General features: G+C 40.1%; 2 protein-coding genes and 1 pseudogene across 2 annotated transcripts; 2 read left to right on the plus strand and 1 right to left on the minus strand.

Annotated features, from left to right (window-relative positions):
- sowahab (sosondowah ankyrin repeat domain family member Ab) lies at positions 1-2265 on the minus strand. Its single transcript, XM_038698458.1, has 2 exons — positions 2146-2265; positions 1-1973 (listed from the first exon to the last, which is right to left on the minus strand). Exon 2 carries the CDS (start codon positions 1031-1033, stop codon positions 377-379), a length of 657 nt encoding a protein of 218 aa, XP_038554386.1. The 5' UTR covers positions 1034-1973; positions 2146-2265; the 3' UTR covers positions 1-376.
- Positions 2266-4767: 2502 nt separating this feature from the next.
- Positions 4768-12173, plus strand: LOC119887929 (annotated as a pseudogene).
- A 1616-nt stretch (positions 12174-13789) lies between these two features.
- On the plus strand, positions 13790-16384 carry ccng1 (cyclin G1; the record flags this gene model as incomplete). The annotated part of the gene is given in 4 exon segments (XM_038698457.1): positions 13790-14011; positions 15343-15606; positions 15703-15956; positions 16306-16384. Coding segments are annotated over 3 exon segments (597 nt in total), but the record flags the coding sequence as incomplete, so codon positions are not given.
- Between the last annotated feature and the right edge of the window lie 75 nt (positions 16385-16459).

The raw sequence follows: 16459 nt of genomic DNA on the forward strand, positions 1-16459 counted from the left end.
AAGAGGCAAATTCCAAAGATTTATTACACATTAGGTGATGAAAATATGTATGACTATCACTGATTGTGTGTGTTGTTAGCAAGAAAAATAAATTTAGTGGGTTAAAAATAGCAATGTTAATACACTGAGTTCAACAAAAGAAAAAAATACAATAAAATCATAAATACCATTCATAAATAGTACACCCAACAGTGATACACTGTACAAGAGAGCTAAAGCATGCAATAGGTACTGAGAAACTACACTTTTGTGATTCAGTTATAGACATTAAGAGCTTAAGTTGTTTTATATTAACATAATATACAAACTGACAGTATGATCTCTTACTATTTTGATAGTGTCCATCTCACAGCTTCTTTTGTGATCCAAGTCCTTCTCACCAGTCATGAGCAAACTTAGTTGTTGTCTTTTGTTTCTTCCCTATGTGAGGCTGGAACAGTTTACTGATAGTGTTGAAGCCTTTTGGGTGCTCTCTGTATTCTCCATCTTCTGTCTTCTCCCTGTCCTTGGTCTGCTGCAGTCCTCCCAAAAGTGCTCTGACCTCAGCTGGCACACCTCTGCCCAGGTAGTGGAAGGCCTTTTTGCCATCATTATCTCTTTGGTTTACATTGGCCCCATACCTTTCCACGAGCAAAACCATGACTTCAGTATGGCCGTGTATGGCTGCGATGTGCAAAGGTGTGTATCCTCCGTGTGCTTTGCTGTTTACGTTAACGTAAGTGCCTTTTTTCCTGGAGATATCCATGAGCTTATGGATCATCTCGCTGTTGCCGTCCTTGGCAGCCCAGTGCAGTGCCGTGAAACCTGACATAAAGTCTTTCCTCTGTGCTAACCGTGTGTCCTGCAGAAGCAACCCATAGATCTGTCCCCACAGTCCAGCAGCACACTTCACCAACCACTCATGAGCTAATGGCTGCAGAGGCACAGGTTCTGAGTACTTTGCATCATCTCCCTGTCTTGTGGTCTTGTTTTGGGGCCTCACCTGGGTACAGACTGGGGTTGCATGTCCTCTGTCTGTCTGTTTTTCCAACATTGAGAGTCACTTAGTGAGTCCTTCTTGCAAGCTGGAAGGTTCACAGTTGTCACTGCTGGTGCAGAAACTTTGGTTGCTAACGTGACTGGTTTGTGTGAAGTTTTCTGCTGATGCACTTGGGAGAGTAATCCCTTCTGTGTTGCTGGTGCAGAGTCTCTCTGTGGGGATTTTACTGCTATGACAGCGAACACAGCTCCAGATTTCCTCGCTCTGCTCGCCTGATCTCCGGAGATGTTGAGGACTTTAATTGTGTCCGTACTATTATTCATTGATAATGGCCCCCTTTCCTGCATACTCCCCACAGACGTATGCATGGCATTGCTATAATACTTTGAGGGGTAGTACACATTATTGTTCTCAAGGTCAGAATAAATCATCCTGGCTGACTCGGCTCGCTGAGGAGACGTGTACGAAAAGCTCGCGTTTTGGCTCGAGAAACTGTCATCCATCTGCGTTTTCTGCGAGGCATCTTGCGAATCCTCCTTAACAAAGTCCTGGTACCGTTTTTTCACAACTACAAACTTTACCTCGTCGATCTGTTTGACCACAGCGACGCTGTTCACCAACTTCTTGAAAAGGTCCCTATTGTGCTGCTTTTCCGCGGGATCACTGCAGCTGATTTGACTCCTGAAATTGTTCAGCAGCTCCGAGTTCTTCACTCTGCCTCCGTGCTCCAGTAAAAAAGACAAAATAGATTCTTGGGTCAAAGCCATTTTGTCCTGTGAAAATGTGAAAAGATAGAACAGATAGTTTAAATTAAACCCGGAGGGATAATCCCATCGCTGTCCGTGCTCCCCTCTCTGTTGTCCTCCGCCAACCTGCTGCTTCCGGCGCCTCTTCAAATAAAATCCACCAGTTTTTTATTATGGCTCTGCCTGTGTACAGGGGCAGTGCAGACTCTCTGTTTTGTTTCGTGACTAGTGGATCAATGTCAAACCTGCTAAAAAAAAAACACACGTAGAGAAAAGAAAATGGCCATATAAAAAAATAAGAGTCAAATATTATAAAATTATACTAGAGTAGAATTGAGTTTAGTTTAGTACAGAAATGCAATTGTTGTATAAGACTTTGTTATTTCATTAATATTATGTCACATTATAAAGTTTACTTACTATGCTATCAATATTAATTCTTGGGCAGCAGAATGGACCCTGTCAGATGCTTCTGTTAAGTTATTATAGGCTATTACTAATGCATGTAGCTGATAATGTTGTGGGGACAGCCCAGCAGACGGTGAGTGTCCTGGTTTCCCTTTTTTTTTTTCTCACTTTATTTCACCCATTGTTTTGCTCTGCCTGCCTCCCTGTGTTCTCCTCCTCTCTCCCTCGGCTCCTGAGCCCAGCCAGCTACCTGCACCTGCACCTCATCACCACCTCGTCAGCCTGCCACACCTGCCAGTAATCAACCTCATCCCTGCCTGTATTTAACCCCGGTTCTCCACACCATCCTTGCGTCGCACCATACTCGCGTCCACCTCTCCTCCCTCACCTCTTCCCTAGCCCCCTCCGTGAACCCTCAATAAAACCTCCTTCCCTCTGAGCGTTGCGTTTGGGTCCTTTCTGTCCCGTCTCCCAACAGTTAATATTTAGCTCATACTTCATTGATCCCCAAGGGGAAATTCTTTGTCACAATTACACACTTGTCAAGGTAGATAGATAAAGAGTATATAAATATAAGAGTATACATATAAAATATAAAGACAAATATAAAGGATTGTGGGTATGTACAATATTTACATTATTAAGAATTATTATGGTGAAACAAAAAGTACTAGTGAATAAACAGCATCAGAGAACATTAATTATTAAACTGGTAATATTGGACAGAAAATAGGTAATAAGGTCTAATTTAATAACTGACCAACTGGACAGTTGCCCATGATTTTAACCTTCGTTGGATAACTATGACCTGGATGACTGAGAATCTTCATAGACATCTTAAAGGGAGGAGTTATAAAGTTTGATGGCCACAGGCAGGAATGACTTCCTGTGGCGCTCTGTGGTGCATTTTGGGGGAATGAGTCTTGCACTGAAAGTGTTCCTGTGTTTGAGCAGCACGTCATGGAGTGGGTGGGAGACATTGTCCAAGATGACATGTAGTTTGGACAGCAGCATCCTCCTCTCTGACACCACAGACAGAGAGTCCTGCTCCACCCCCACAACGTCACTGGCCTTGTGGATCGGTTTGTTGAGTCTGTTGGCGTCCACTACCCTCAACCTGCTGCCCCAGCATGCAACAGCAAATAGGATAGCATTGGCCACCACAGACTCATAAAACATCCTCAGCATCGGCCTGCAAATGTTGAAGGACCTCAGCTTCCTCAGAAAATAGAGATGGCTTTGGCCCTTCCTGTAAAGGGCTTGAGTGTTCTTGGCCCAGTCCATTTTTTGTCAATGTGCACTCCAGGTATTTGTAATCCTCCACAATTCCACACTGATCCCCTGGATGGAAACAGGGTCACTGGTGCCTTGGATCTCCTTTGATCCATGGCACCAAGGTCACGTTGAGCTGTTGGTGGTTCTGCTCGCACCATGTGACAAAGTCCCCCACCACAGTCCTGTAGTCAGCCTCGTCACCCTTGCTGACACATCCAACCACAGCAGAGTCATCAGAAAACTTCTGAAGATGGCAGGACTCTGTGTGGTAGTTGAAGTCTGTGGTGTAGATGGTGAAGAGGAAGGGAGAGAGGACTGTCCCCTGCAGGGCCCTGGTGTTGCTGACCATGCTGTCTGACACACAGTGTTGCAGTTGCACATACTGTGGTCTGCCAGTCAGTATATATTTTGTCTTAAAAATTAAGCACTAATTGTCAAATAAATAAATAATTTCCTTACTTGTAACAGTGCTGCGCAGTTGAGTTCCTCTGTCACCGGGTTTGCGTTGGTGGGAGACATCTCTAGTGTGTTAATGAACTTGGACCGTGGATGTAGGGGACCCACATGAAATGCTTTTTTAAAGTGGTACTCTTGCTGTCACACTGCATTGACAGTGGTTCTTCATAGAACTGAAATGGAGATAGGGCTGGGCGATATGGCCAAAAATGTTATCACGATCTCATTTGACATCGATAATTATCACAATAAATCAAATCATTATTTCTTTAAAGGCAGATTTATGCTCCTGAGTGCAAGTCAATTGTGGTTAAACTTTTCTTTCTGGCCAGAACAAATGCTTGATGACAAACTGTGGATCACTTCACAAATCTAAGGCAGAACATTCAGAACTATTCTGATAAAATCTTTTTTCAAAAAATATGATTAGTAAATCTTTTTTTATATATATTTTAATAGAAAAATTATGTGCTAATTAGTTTGTGATTCAAATGAATTAAACATTAATTGACGATATATTGAACATTTATTATATTGTTATTGAGGAAAATTATATTGCCATAATTATCATTATTGTTTTTATTGCCCAGCCCTAAATGGAGAGACACGTTAATACTATACAACGGTTTCTGCTCATTTCACATAGCAACAGATACAAACCAGGGGCCTGTCTGTCAAAGCAGGTATCTGAATAATGCTTGAGTAAAAAAAAAAAAAAAAACAAAACAACTGATAGAGCTTGCACTAAATGGCTAAAGCTGTATAGAGTTGTTGTAATGTCGCCCTCCAGCACCGAGGGGGTGTTGCCTCCAAGTGGCCATATTGAAAGGAGTGAGTCTGTCCCTGTTAGATGTGGAGAGCAGGTCTGGCTGCAGACAGATCATTCCACAGACACTTGTGACGATGGCGGCCAATGAGGGAGATGTTATCGCTGTGAGTATGATGATCTACTGTTTGCGGGCCTGCAGTGACTAATGACATTGTGTCTTCAGAGTATACATAGGAATTAAACTAGCTAACTTACCCGTAGCATTCAGGTGTACGTGAGAGCAAGGTGATGAGAGTGTGCCTAATATGCAGCACCATCGCTGCGGTGTTAAGGAAGATTGTCCAAAGACGGATTTTCAGCTACGGTTGAGTCACTACAAATTATGCATCGTCGCACTGTGGACATGCAGAAAAAAGCGCACATCCAACTGTCCAGCATGAAACAGCGCATCAATACTTTGCTGTTTACCAAATCGACACCTCTGACAGGTGTACACGGCCCCTGGTGCTGAACTGACAGGACGAAGGGACCGAGCACTTGCATGAAACCCAGGACAGCAGGCAGTAAGAGAGACCAAGTTAAGAGGATAAACATAAGTAGCAGCTCTTCAAGTGGTAACTTAGCTAGCAAGGTTCAGCATCGCACTGCACAGCGAAAATATATTAGTAGCCTGTGTATCAGCCAAACGTTTTATTCGTGGCAACGTGTTAATTAAAAAGCCATCATAACTTAAGGTACATTACGTGCCTTGTGTTTAGTCTGCTTACAGGATGCATTGCAAAGGATACCAGACTTTGTTAAGTTAAGTTGTGTGAGTGTTTGTCTAACTGCGAAGGGGTGTTATGGGTACCAGGGCAGCCAGCAGCTTGGATATCCTCCCACCCTGTGAAATAACATCTAGATAAAGAGCTCTTTGTTGGTGTGTGTGAAGAGAGAGGGGCAGAAACGGATGATTGTTGTATTGAACACATCCTGGTCCTCATGTTGAGCCTTTTTGCAAGATGCCAGCATCCCATGGTGAATCTGATATATATGAACCATCTCCCAGCCTATATAGCCAGGGCAAAATGCATTCTATATAGTGTGCATTATTATGTACAGATTTAAATGCCTTAATGCATTTACAGTAATGACAATGGAAAGTATAGACAACTTGACTGTTGGAAAATCTGTGCAGTGAGTTTAGTCGTGTTTTTTGTTTGAGTCTCAGGCTTGAAACATGGTAGTGCTACAACAATTGTTAATCACTAATGATCAGTTTGAAATAAAAACAACTATTGATAACCAGTTAACTGTTATCAAGCTAGTAATTTATCAAGCAAAATATTTTGTCTTAAATGTGATGCTTTTATTTCAGTTTTATATTACATATATATTTTTGTTATCTATACTTGATTGAGCATACAAGCAATCTGAAGAGGAAACTGTGGGCTCTGAAAAAGTTGTGATAGATTTTTAAAAATTGTTTTCTGACCTTTAAGAGTCAATGATTAATCTATTAATCAAAAAGAATTGCCAGGCAATGAAAATAATTGTTAGTTTCAGCCCTAAATAAAAGCGTACTTAAATCACAAACCATTATGGAGGCAGCCTTAAAGTTATTAACTCATTAAGTAATACTATACTAATTTAAAGCTTCATAATACAGTCACAAGACACACAATGTAATGTTTGACGTCAGGGCTGCACAACTCAAATGATTATCTTAGTTTTTTGTTGTCAGAGGAATTTGGTTTATGATATTGACACAGAACCTTTTCATGGGTCTGACTATTCAGTGTGCAAAGAGTGCTTTTAAACTTGAAAGCAGATTGTGTGGATGGGATCTGGCAGAAGGGCTTATTTAACCCCACCATTTATTTTTATTTTTGTTGTTGTTGTTTCCTATCATGAGATTTGTCTGAAATGCAAGTCATTTATTCCAATATATTCTTCACTCTGTCTGTTTCCAAATACCTCAGAATGAAGAAAAGCGAATCCTGGAGCTCGGAGGCCACGTGGGGTTTGACAGTTTTCCAGATCAGTTGGTCAGCAAATCAGTTGCACAGGGATTCTGCTTCAACATCCTCTGTGTAGGTATGTCTGAACCCAGGAGGAGTTCATACTCCAAAGTTAGTGCTGTTAATGTGGAATTTGGAGCATTAATGCGTCACCTAGTCTTTTCCTCATCCCTGTTCACAATGTGTCATTTTCTCTTCTCTTTTTTTCTTCTTCTTTTTTAGGTGAGACAGGAATAGGCAAGTCAACATTAATGAACACTCTTTTCAATACGACATTTGAAAATGAGGAAGCCAGCCACTATGGGAGTGAGGTACAGCTACACCCACAAACATATGAGCTGCAGGAGAGCAATGTCAACCTCAAGCTGACCATTGTGCACACTGTAGGGTTTGGAGACCAGATCAACAAAGAAGAAAGGTACAAATTATTTTAGTCCACTATTGTCCTGCAACAGGGAGGAAAATGATCGAAAATGTGTGACATTAATCTTCAGTTCTGTTTTGATACAGATATTTAAAAATTCAGATAACTAGCCATAAAAATGTCTTGGTTAAATCACCTCCAGCTATTAATCATTTCCCCCTCTTACTTCAGCCAACACACTTACACAGTATGGAACTGAGGAAGAGATCTGGCCTGTTTCTGGCATGTGAACTGGGAGGGAGGAAAGATAATATGGAAGTGACTGGTTGAACTAATGCAATCTCAATAGACATTTGAGTGCTCCAACAGTGGGGAGTAAAAAAAGAAAAAACAGGCATTCTTGGCCGCAAACTGTAGTTGCAGAGTTTGTAACTAGGATACTAACTTGCCTCTCAAACAACAAGGACAGCGATGTAAAGTTTACTGTTCATACATGTAAGGATAACATAATGAGCCCTCATCTTTTGTGTCTGTGCTGTCTTTCTGTGCAGCTATAAACCCATTCTTGAGTACATCGATGCCCAGTTTGAAAAGTACCTTGAAGAGGAGCTAAAAATAAAACGCTCCTTGTTTAACTGCCATGACACACGAATCCACATCTGCCTGTATTTCATCGCTCCCACCGGACACTCCTAAAGTCCCTCGATCTTGTCACAATGAAGAAACTGGACAGCAAGGTGACAACAGAATCTAGTCTCTCTGTATTTCAGCAGTTAATGTGACTCGTCCCTCAGTCTGTCACTCACACTGTATTTTTTCACGCAGGTAAACATCATCCCTGTTATTGCAAAGGCAGACACGGTATCCAAGAGTGAACTGGACAAATTAAAGATCAAGATTATGAGTGAGCTGGTCAGTAATGGAGTGCAGATTTATCAGTTCCCTACAGAGGATGAAGCTGTCGCAGAGATCAACTCCTCCATGAATGTGAGTCCTAGAAACACACAGACACACACATATAATACATTACATGTACTCTATGTATTTTACAAGGTAATACGCATTGTCACTTTCTCCACTATTGTGTTTTTACCAAGCCTCTACCCATCCTTTGGTATTGTAGCACTTATTGGGGCATTTTATTAGTTAAGCCTTCTGAATTTCTGCCCAGATCTGACATTTTTCAGCAATTCAAACAGAATAGAAATATCAGCTATGTAGTAATATAGTAGTAATAGAATAATTAATTTAAGTCTGATTATCATGCCACCATTTTATGATTGATGTTATAGGAAAGGTAGGAAATATAGTCAATAATTGAAGTAGCACAGTAAAAGATTCAAGTTCACAATTTGAATAATTGACATATATTTGGAATCATGTTGTAAAATAGATCCTGCTTATGACAACAGAAGTGCTATTTTTCTAACATATTGTGTCAGTTTATTGTATCAGTACTTTATGTTACAGACTCATCTTCCCTTTGCCGTGGTTGGAAGCGTAGAAGACGTTAAAGTAGGAAATAAGATGGTGAAAGCACGATTGTACCCCTGGGGATCAGTACAGGGTGAGTCCTCTGACATGCATCCTAAAAGTCCCCCAAACAGTAGAGTTGTTTAGTCAGATGGCTGCTGCTGAACCATTATTGTTTTTTCAGTTTCAATATAAATATACTTCTCTGTTTTTGCTGAGCACAGTAGGCACTGAGTTGCCATTGAATATTTTCAGGAAGTGCATCATAAATGAGTGCAAAAGGTTAAATTCCCAGGATTCTTTTTCTTTTTTTCGTTCTAGTGGAGAATGAAAACCATTGTGATTTTGTGAAGCTGAGGGAGATGCTACTGCGTGTGAACATGGAGGATCTCCGAGAGCAAACGCACGCTCGGCACTATGAGCTTTACCGTCGCTGCAAGCTGGAAGAGATGGGCTTCAAGGACACAGACCCGGACAGCCAGTCGTTCAGGTGAAATTAGGGATAGCAGTGAGGTAATGCATCTGGGCAGCCAAAAGAAAGTCTTGCTCTCATATGATGCTAAAACCATGCTGATAAATGACTATATTGATAAACAATATGTTGATGTTTTATATGATTTGGTGAGATGTAATTTAATTAATGCCATCTGAACACTATATAAATCTGTCTTTCATCATCTTTATCAAATCAAATCAAAGACACACACACTCCCACCCTGGACCAAATTCTCCTCTGGACAATACATGGACAAATCCATCTCAAGTATGAGGAAAATGGGAAATAGATAAATCATTAAATGACCAAAACGAATTAGAAAACTAAGAAGTTGAAAAATAAAACTAAGTCGTGAAAGATAAATAGAAGATTAAAACATTTGTAATTTATAGGAGGTAAAGGAAAAATAAAAAGGCTTTTCTCTTATTTACCAACTGATAGGATCTTAAAGGAAAGTGTAAAGCTTTATGTGTCTCTTTAGACTCTGTTTTAATTATTTAACGAGCAGTATAATTAATTAATGTATTTGGTTATATTTTTGTCTCATCTGAAGCTTTTAGTGCCTTCATAAATTCATCTGGAGATAAGCAACACCATCTCCCTAATATTGGAGAGAAACTACAGTTAACCCAGTGCCTGTGTTCATGAAATGACAGATAATGTGTTGGGTATATGTCAGATGGAGTTAAGAGTGTTAGGTTGAACCAACTGTTTATAAATCAATATTTGTAAAGTCCTTCTTAAGCTTGAACCAAGAGGTTTCGATTATCTTGACAGTGACCCCACAGAGGTTAAATAGCTGGGATTCCCTGACAGTCAGTCAGAACTGAAGAAGCCTCTCAGATAAGAGCCGAAACGTCTGAGTATCTTCAAACAAGTCCATAAGCCCTGGATTTTAACTTTCCTTCGATAACTGACCTGGATGACTGAAAACCATAATAGACTTCTTAATCGCTTAGTTATAGCTCATTTCAAGCTAGTTTCTGGTGTGCAACCCATTTTGTGATGCATTAATCCCTACCTCGTAAAAATTGCTATGTTACCACTAAGCTAAGTTTGAACTTATAAACAGCTGGAGCAACCAGCATCTGGATACTAATCCTGAGCATTGCTTTTACACTGATTTTCAGCCTTCAGGAGACGTACGAAGCTAAGAGGAAGGAGTTCCTGGTGGATCTGCAGCGCAAAGAGGAAGAAATGAGACAGATGTTTGTCAACAAAGTGAAGGAGACTGAAGCAGAGCTGAAAGAAAAGGAAAAAGAGGTGAGGATTAACATTATACAATAACTGCTCATTGAAAATACACCATATTTGGTTTGTGTCACATTGTGACCTGTCCCACCATCATCGTCATCTCTAGCTTCATGAGAGGTTTGAGCAGCTGAAGCGCATGCACCAGGATGAGAAAAGAATCTGGAGGAGAAAAGACGAGAACTGGAGGAGGAGATGAATGCCTTCAACAGAAGAAAGGTGGCAGCTGAGACTCTGATGGGACAGGCACTCCAGGGCTGCTCACAACCATTCAAGAAGGACAAGGACAAGAAGAAGTAAGTCTGCTTTTCTGTATGCATTTGATTTGTATTACTGCTTATGTTTTCATTCACACACTATGGTTGTCAGAGCAAGCATTAATGCCACTAAACAGTAAAAACACTAAGATCTCTCAGGCTATTTAGGGATAATAATGTCACACATGCATCTAAGACAGTCTATGTGGAGCTGATTGGGGGGGGGGGGCGAACAGTGTGATTAATGAGATTGTGTTATCTTCCCAGAAGCCATGTTGGCTCAGGAACTGATACAGGGACAGATTCAGACTGACACTGCGTGCCCAGACATAGTAGGAAGGGTCACAGCTTGCATAACACGGCCTGATGGTTATTTCTCTGCGGGCTGACCTGCCAGACTGTATCTCGGGCAGGGGCATTTCTGTTTACATTTGACTGGTCTCACCAATGCTCACACCATGTGCAACGCAGTTGACACTCAGATGTCCCACGCAGAACTGTAATCATTTCTGCAGGTGGAAACATTTTATGTCAGGATCGATTATGTATGCTCAAAACATATATACACAGAAGGTCAAGATTAGCCTTGAAAATCCACAATCACAAAGGCATCTTAATGATTAGTAAAATAGAAACAAATGTGATGAAATTAAAGCCTAGTTCCTTCAGAAATGTTCGCTATCGGTGTCAGTTTGTACTGGCTTTAATGCCCCACCATGTGGATGAAAATATTACCACATTTTCACCCCACAAAAGGCATAAAGCCAGTGTAAAGCCACACAGGGCCGAAGTGTGATTTCAACACGTCTCAACTGTAATAATTTTGGTGGTACAGTCATGGTTGGTTAGCTGTGCAAAAGTTGGGCTTCCAGTGTGACTCTGAATGTAGCCTTAGACTGACAACCCAAATACTGTTGCATTCCCATTTCATTCATTTATTATTTTGAATTCTACCATACCTCAGATCCCTCTTTTTTCCCCCATATGTTGTCATATTTCTTTTCCCCTTTCAGTTGATTTATGGATCAAACATCCAGGGTAACCAGGAATGTGTCTGCCATCAGCATGGGAAAAAAGAAACTGTCATATCTGACAATACTTCCTGACACTGTATGTGTGGACATAGTGTCACAGTGACTATGCACGTATGTGAGCCTGAATAATGTGATGGCTATAAGCCTCTGTGTACTTTTGGATCAAAAAGGTAGCTTTGCTCAGTGTATTTAATTTGTCCCTAATGCTGACTCTGCTAGACACACAATCCATGGACTGTTTTCATAACATGTAGCTTGTGTTGTTTTATGTTCTTGCCATGAATGTGTGTTCATCTCCTGTTGTAATTTTAAGTCTCTGTTTCTCAGTGAGACACTGACAAAACGTATTGGAAACAGGAGACTTGCGGTTACTGACTTAACTGAACTGGTGGTTGTGAGTTATGTTATTGTATTAACATGGACTAAGCATTTGTGTGTATTTATACATGCAGTTATTCACAAGTTGAATGGTCTCTAGTAGAGTTGTTTTATAATAAAGAATGTCTAATAATGTATATAAAAATATTGATAATTGTTTTTTAATTGTTGGTAGTTTGAGGTAACATAATTAAACACTATTCTATGCAAAGTGAGTGAGTCTGGAAGTGAGTTAAATATTTTGCCTTCATTTATATTAAAATAAATAATGACAATGGAAAACCGAACAAAGCATCAGTTCATCTGTTGGTCAGCTAGACCCATTCCCCTTAATTTCTCTCAGTTCTCTGGGACTACGTGTCACATCAGTCATTTGTGTGATTCAAAGCATTTCATATTGCACCCGTTGTCGTCATGTCATACCAAATGTCCACATACGCCACATGTTTTTATTTTTAACAATAACAAATGCTTATTAAACTTTATCGTTTGCACACATTTAATTATTCATGTATTTTTCTAGTGACCATAATGAATATGTGGAGCTGCTTGTTCAGATAAATGACATGGTTTTTCTTTCCTTTTCATAGCTTCTTTAGTCTTCCATCTGCGTGCTCCTTAACCTCAGGAAGGAATTTGAATTAGAAGACTTGACCACATCAAAAGATCTCAGACTAACAATCAAGTGTATTATTTTTACAATGTGAAATAACAATTTTATAGAAATGCACTCAGCATCCTTGGACGTGAGTCAGCCTGAAGTCTTCCATGTCTACTAAACTCTCCTTTAAGCTTTTCAGCAGCGCTTTGTAGCATGGTCTCTGCATGGCTCCTAACCTTCATTCCTAAAAGTGTTAACATTGCCAAAATCTTAGTTTTTGTATTTCATGTGCTACCTTCTGTCATCTGCCTTGTTATGCTTGTAGTTTTTGACTAATGACAATTTACACTGTGAAATACATATTTAAAAAAGTCACATTATATTGCTGTTAAATGTTGTATAATTTATATTATAAGCACTTTAAATGAGTCATAGTACAAAATACTATCTTTAATCATTGTACATGGTGCCCTGTCATACTAACATGTCTGTCAGCCCTTATGTGGTGTCAAAAAGATCTAGTTAGAAGTTTTTTTTATAGTTTTAAACTATATATATAATATATATATAAAACTATATATGCTGTTGTAAAATGAAAAAAAGGCCTGGATGTATATAAATTCAGGATTAAATCAAGTAATGTTAGTCGATCAATATGGTGGGTCTGTGTGGCTCCCTTGCATATTTGTATATCCTGGTGTAATAAAGAGTTGCTTTATTGAAAACATGCTTGTTTGCTCTATAATTGCACTTTTGGACAGAAAAGACTAAAAAGTTCTACATAAAACAAGTTGCTTGTTCGCTACATAGGCTGTGGTCTCAGCAGGTTCAGGTTTCTTACAGATTGTTCCAGAAACCTGTCAGTCGGACTCCATTTATTAAGAAGAGAAAGCATTGTGTTCTCAAGTTTGGCCTATGACATTTTAAGAAATGCTGCTGTTTTCCAGAAAATTCGCTTAAGTTTTTTGTTGTTTTCTCCCCCTCTCTTGGCCACTTTTATTGGACGCACACTGTGATTAACTGTAGTAATTTATATCGTTGTCTGTTCTGCTTTATTGTTAAAAGTAAACGTAATTTTACTGAATTTGTTTTATTTTATTGCCAATGTAAGAGAAGCGACACAGTAGGTCGCAATGTCCCGCCTCCCTAACTACGATTGGCCCTTAAACCTGTAAAAGGCGGGATATCATTGTGACTGGCTGGACGTATATCCAATAGAGATTTAGAGCTAGCAGCGTCATCCGTCGATAGCCAATGAAACCTCAGCATGTTTGGGCATGGGCTTGGTTTTATGCCTGCATTAAAACCTGAACGGCCCTTTTCCCCATCACCTTACGCCGAGGGTAGGGGGTGTGCATAGGCAAAAATTAACCTATGCTTAAAACTTTCTTTAGTGAAAGTTCATACTTACACATTCTTGTGTTTTAAACCTCTTTTCACTCGCTTATCTAAAGAGCGCGGAGGTTGTTTTTTTTTCCACAGCTGATTTTTCGTTATAATAAAGACAGCGTAACTTGATTCAAGGTAAGTTAACGTTAACTAATCTTCCATTTATATGATGTTAACTAACCATAAAGTGATATTTGTGGATTTAAAGCCTTGAAACATGTAGCTCTCGGTAGCTTAAAATAAACTAAAGTAACGCTATGAACATGAAAATGGATGTAACGCTAGCGGTTATGTTAACGTTAGCGGTTGTAGCTAATAGTTACCATGTTAACGTCGGATGAGTTTGTCATTTTACCTTCATTTAGCACTACGTTAAACTGGATTAATGCCCGCAGTTCTGTGTCTTGATAGCTTTGGCCACAGTTATTGGATTTTAGGAGTTATATCACTTGGCTTTGTTATTGTCATCAGGCTCTGTGTTAGCTAGCTCTCCATTGGTGAGTATGGCAGGGACATGTCCCGACATGTCGATGGTCCTGCCCTGCCTCATTCAAGGCCTGATCCTTTTGATATAAATCCGACTGTTGTGCCCAGACTTTCCAACATGTTTGTCAAGCCGAATGAATTATATATTGTAAGAACCTTGTATTAACTTAAATGTGAGGAATTGCTATTACAAGTTGTGAGAAACTTTCCATGGTGTGTTGTAACCACCACCACCACCAGTCCAGTCCAGTTGAGTCCTGCTCAGTGACAGCTGTTAGGGAAAGGCTTGTTACATGATGACTGACAAATTTGGAAACACTGCCATGACTCAGATAACGTTACTCCTGAGCAATGCATAACTTACGCCCTTAACCAAGTCTGTTGTTGTTGGTGAACTACACTATTTGTATAAGCTGAAGTGTGTTTAACCATTTTCTTATTGAAGTGCAGCTGACACTGTAGACACTATATGTTGGGTCCATACATATATTGGATTTTATTTATTGTTTTATATATTTTCCTCCCCCCATTGAGCCATAATATAAATTACATCAGAGAGTTGACATTTGGTGCCGATTTATTGATACACCATAAAAGGCTAGATGGAATATGGGGTTTGGTTGTCTCAATATTGTGTAAGTGCTGTCTTTTTCTGGTCTTAGTTTACAAATGCAAACTTTTAACATATATTCACAGTTACAGCAGATTGAAATGGTTAGAGACGACATCGCCCAACACAATGTCTTATTAAAGCATCTGTAGACATGCGCATTAGAAACGCCTATATTGTAAAAGTAAGGGCCAATAGGTAGTTAAGTATCTGGTTAAAATGTATTCCATACATTTTTAAAGTTTTTCTTTAAACACAATCTTGTCGCATTCTAAGTTGTGAGACTTGATGTCTGTTGATGTTAAAAGATGATGTGTTTCAGTTTGATTTTAGTCAGTATTATTTAGCTCTATTTCCCCTACATGAACAGATGATCGACACAGTGACAGGACCCGGAGCACAGTCCTTTGCAGTTCAGCTGAAGGCCCTGACGGATCTGGAGGGCCGATACCAACCAAAGCTGAGCGGCTTGAGGCTCATTGAGGGCTCCCAGGACAATGGCCTCAGGATGACCACCAGACTGAGGGAGCTGGAAGTGAAAGACCTGCTCTCTCTGACCAGGTTCTTTGGTTTCAGCTCTGAGACCTTCTCCCTGGCTATCAGCTTGCTAGATCGATTCCTCTCTGTAATGAAGGTTTGTAAATACATTCATGCCCTAATAGTAAGTTCCAGTTTGCTAAAACAATAAAGGTTGTTCTATAATCTAATTTCCTTTCCCTGTCCTCCACAGATTCAGCCAAAGCACCTGTCCTGTGTGGGCCTGTGCTGCTTCTACATTGCAGTGAAGTCCGCAGAAGAGGAGAAGAATGTCCCTCTGGCCAACGACCTGATCCGCATCAGTCAGAATCGCTTTACGGTGTCTGACATGATGAGGATGGAGAAGATCATCATGGAGAAACTCTACTGGAAGGTGAAGGCCCCCACAGCCCTCCGCTTTCTCCGCCTCTTTCACAGCCACATCCAGGAGCAGCTCGACTCTGAGAGGTAAGGACAGACGGTCACATCAACCTGCAGGGCTGAACCATGACTCAACAAGATTATATTTACTCTTCTAAAATGTGTCTTCTCATATTTGGCTTTAAAGAGAACACTGGCCAAAAAAATTATTACGGCCAAAAGGCAAGGTCCTATTTGAATCATGTAGATTTTTGGGTGCTAGAAAATAAATCATCTATTCAAAACATCACCAGTGTTGTTAGGGCGTTGCACTTGCATCATCTTTTTGTCACTAAATTGACTGAAGCAGATTGATGTCTAATCTAGTGAGATCTGCCTCGCATTCATCTTGTATATAAGTTGCGGTCTTGACACTAACAGCATTTCCTTTTTCCAGCAAGCAGATATTGAGCCTTGAGAGACTGGAGGCCCAGCTGAAAGCCTGTCATTGCTCATTTGTCTTCTCCAAAATAAAGGTAGGCCACGAATTCATAATGTCAAAGTGGCAGTTCCACCAGTTCCACTTTGCTAAAAATCTAATCAAAACTGCT

The sequence above is a fragment of the Micropterus salmoides genome, unplaced genomic scaffold, assembly GCF_014851395.1.
Source record: "Micropterus salmoides isolate LMB-PRFRI ecotype aquatic unplaced genomic scaffold, ASM1485139v1 Ms_hic_scaffold_450, whole genome shotgun sequence".
Classification (NCBI taxonomy): Eukaryota; Metazoa; Chordata; class Actinopteri; order Centrarchiformes; family Centrarchidae; genus Micropterus; species Micropterus salmoides.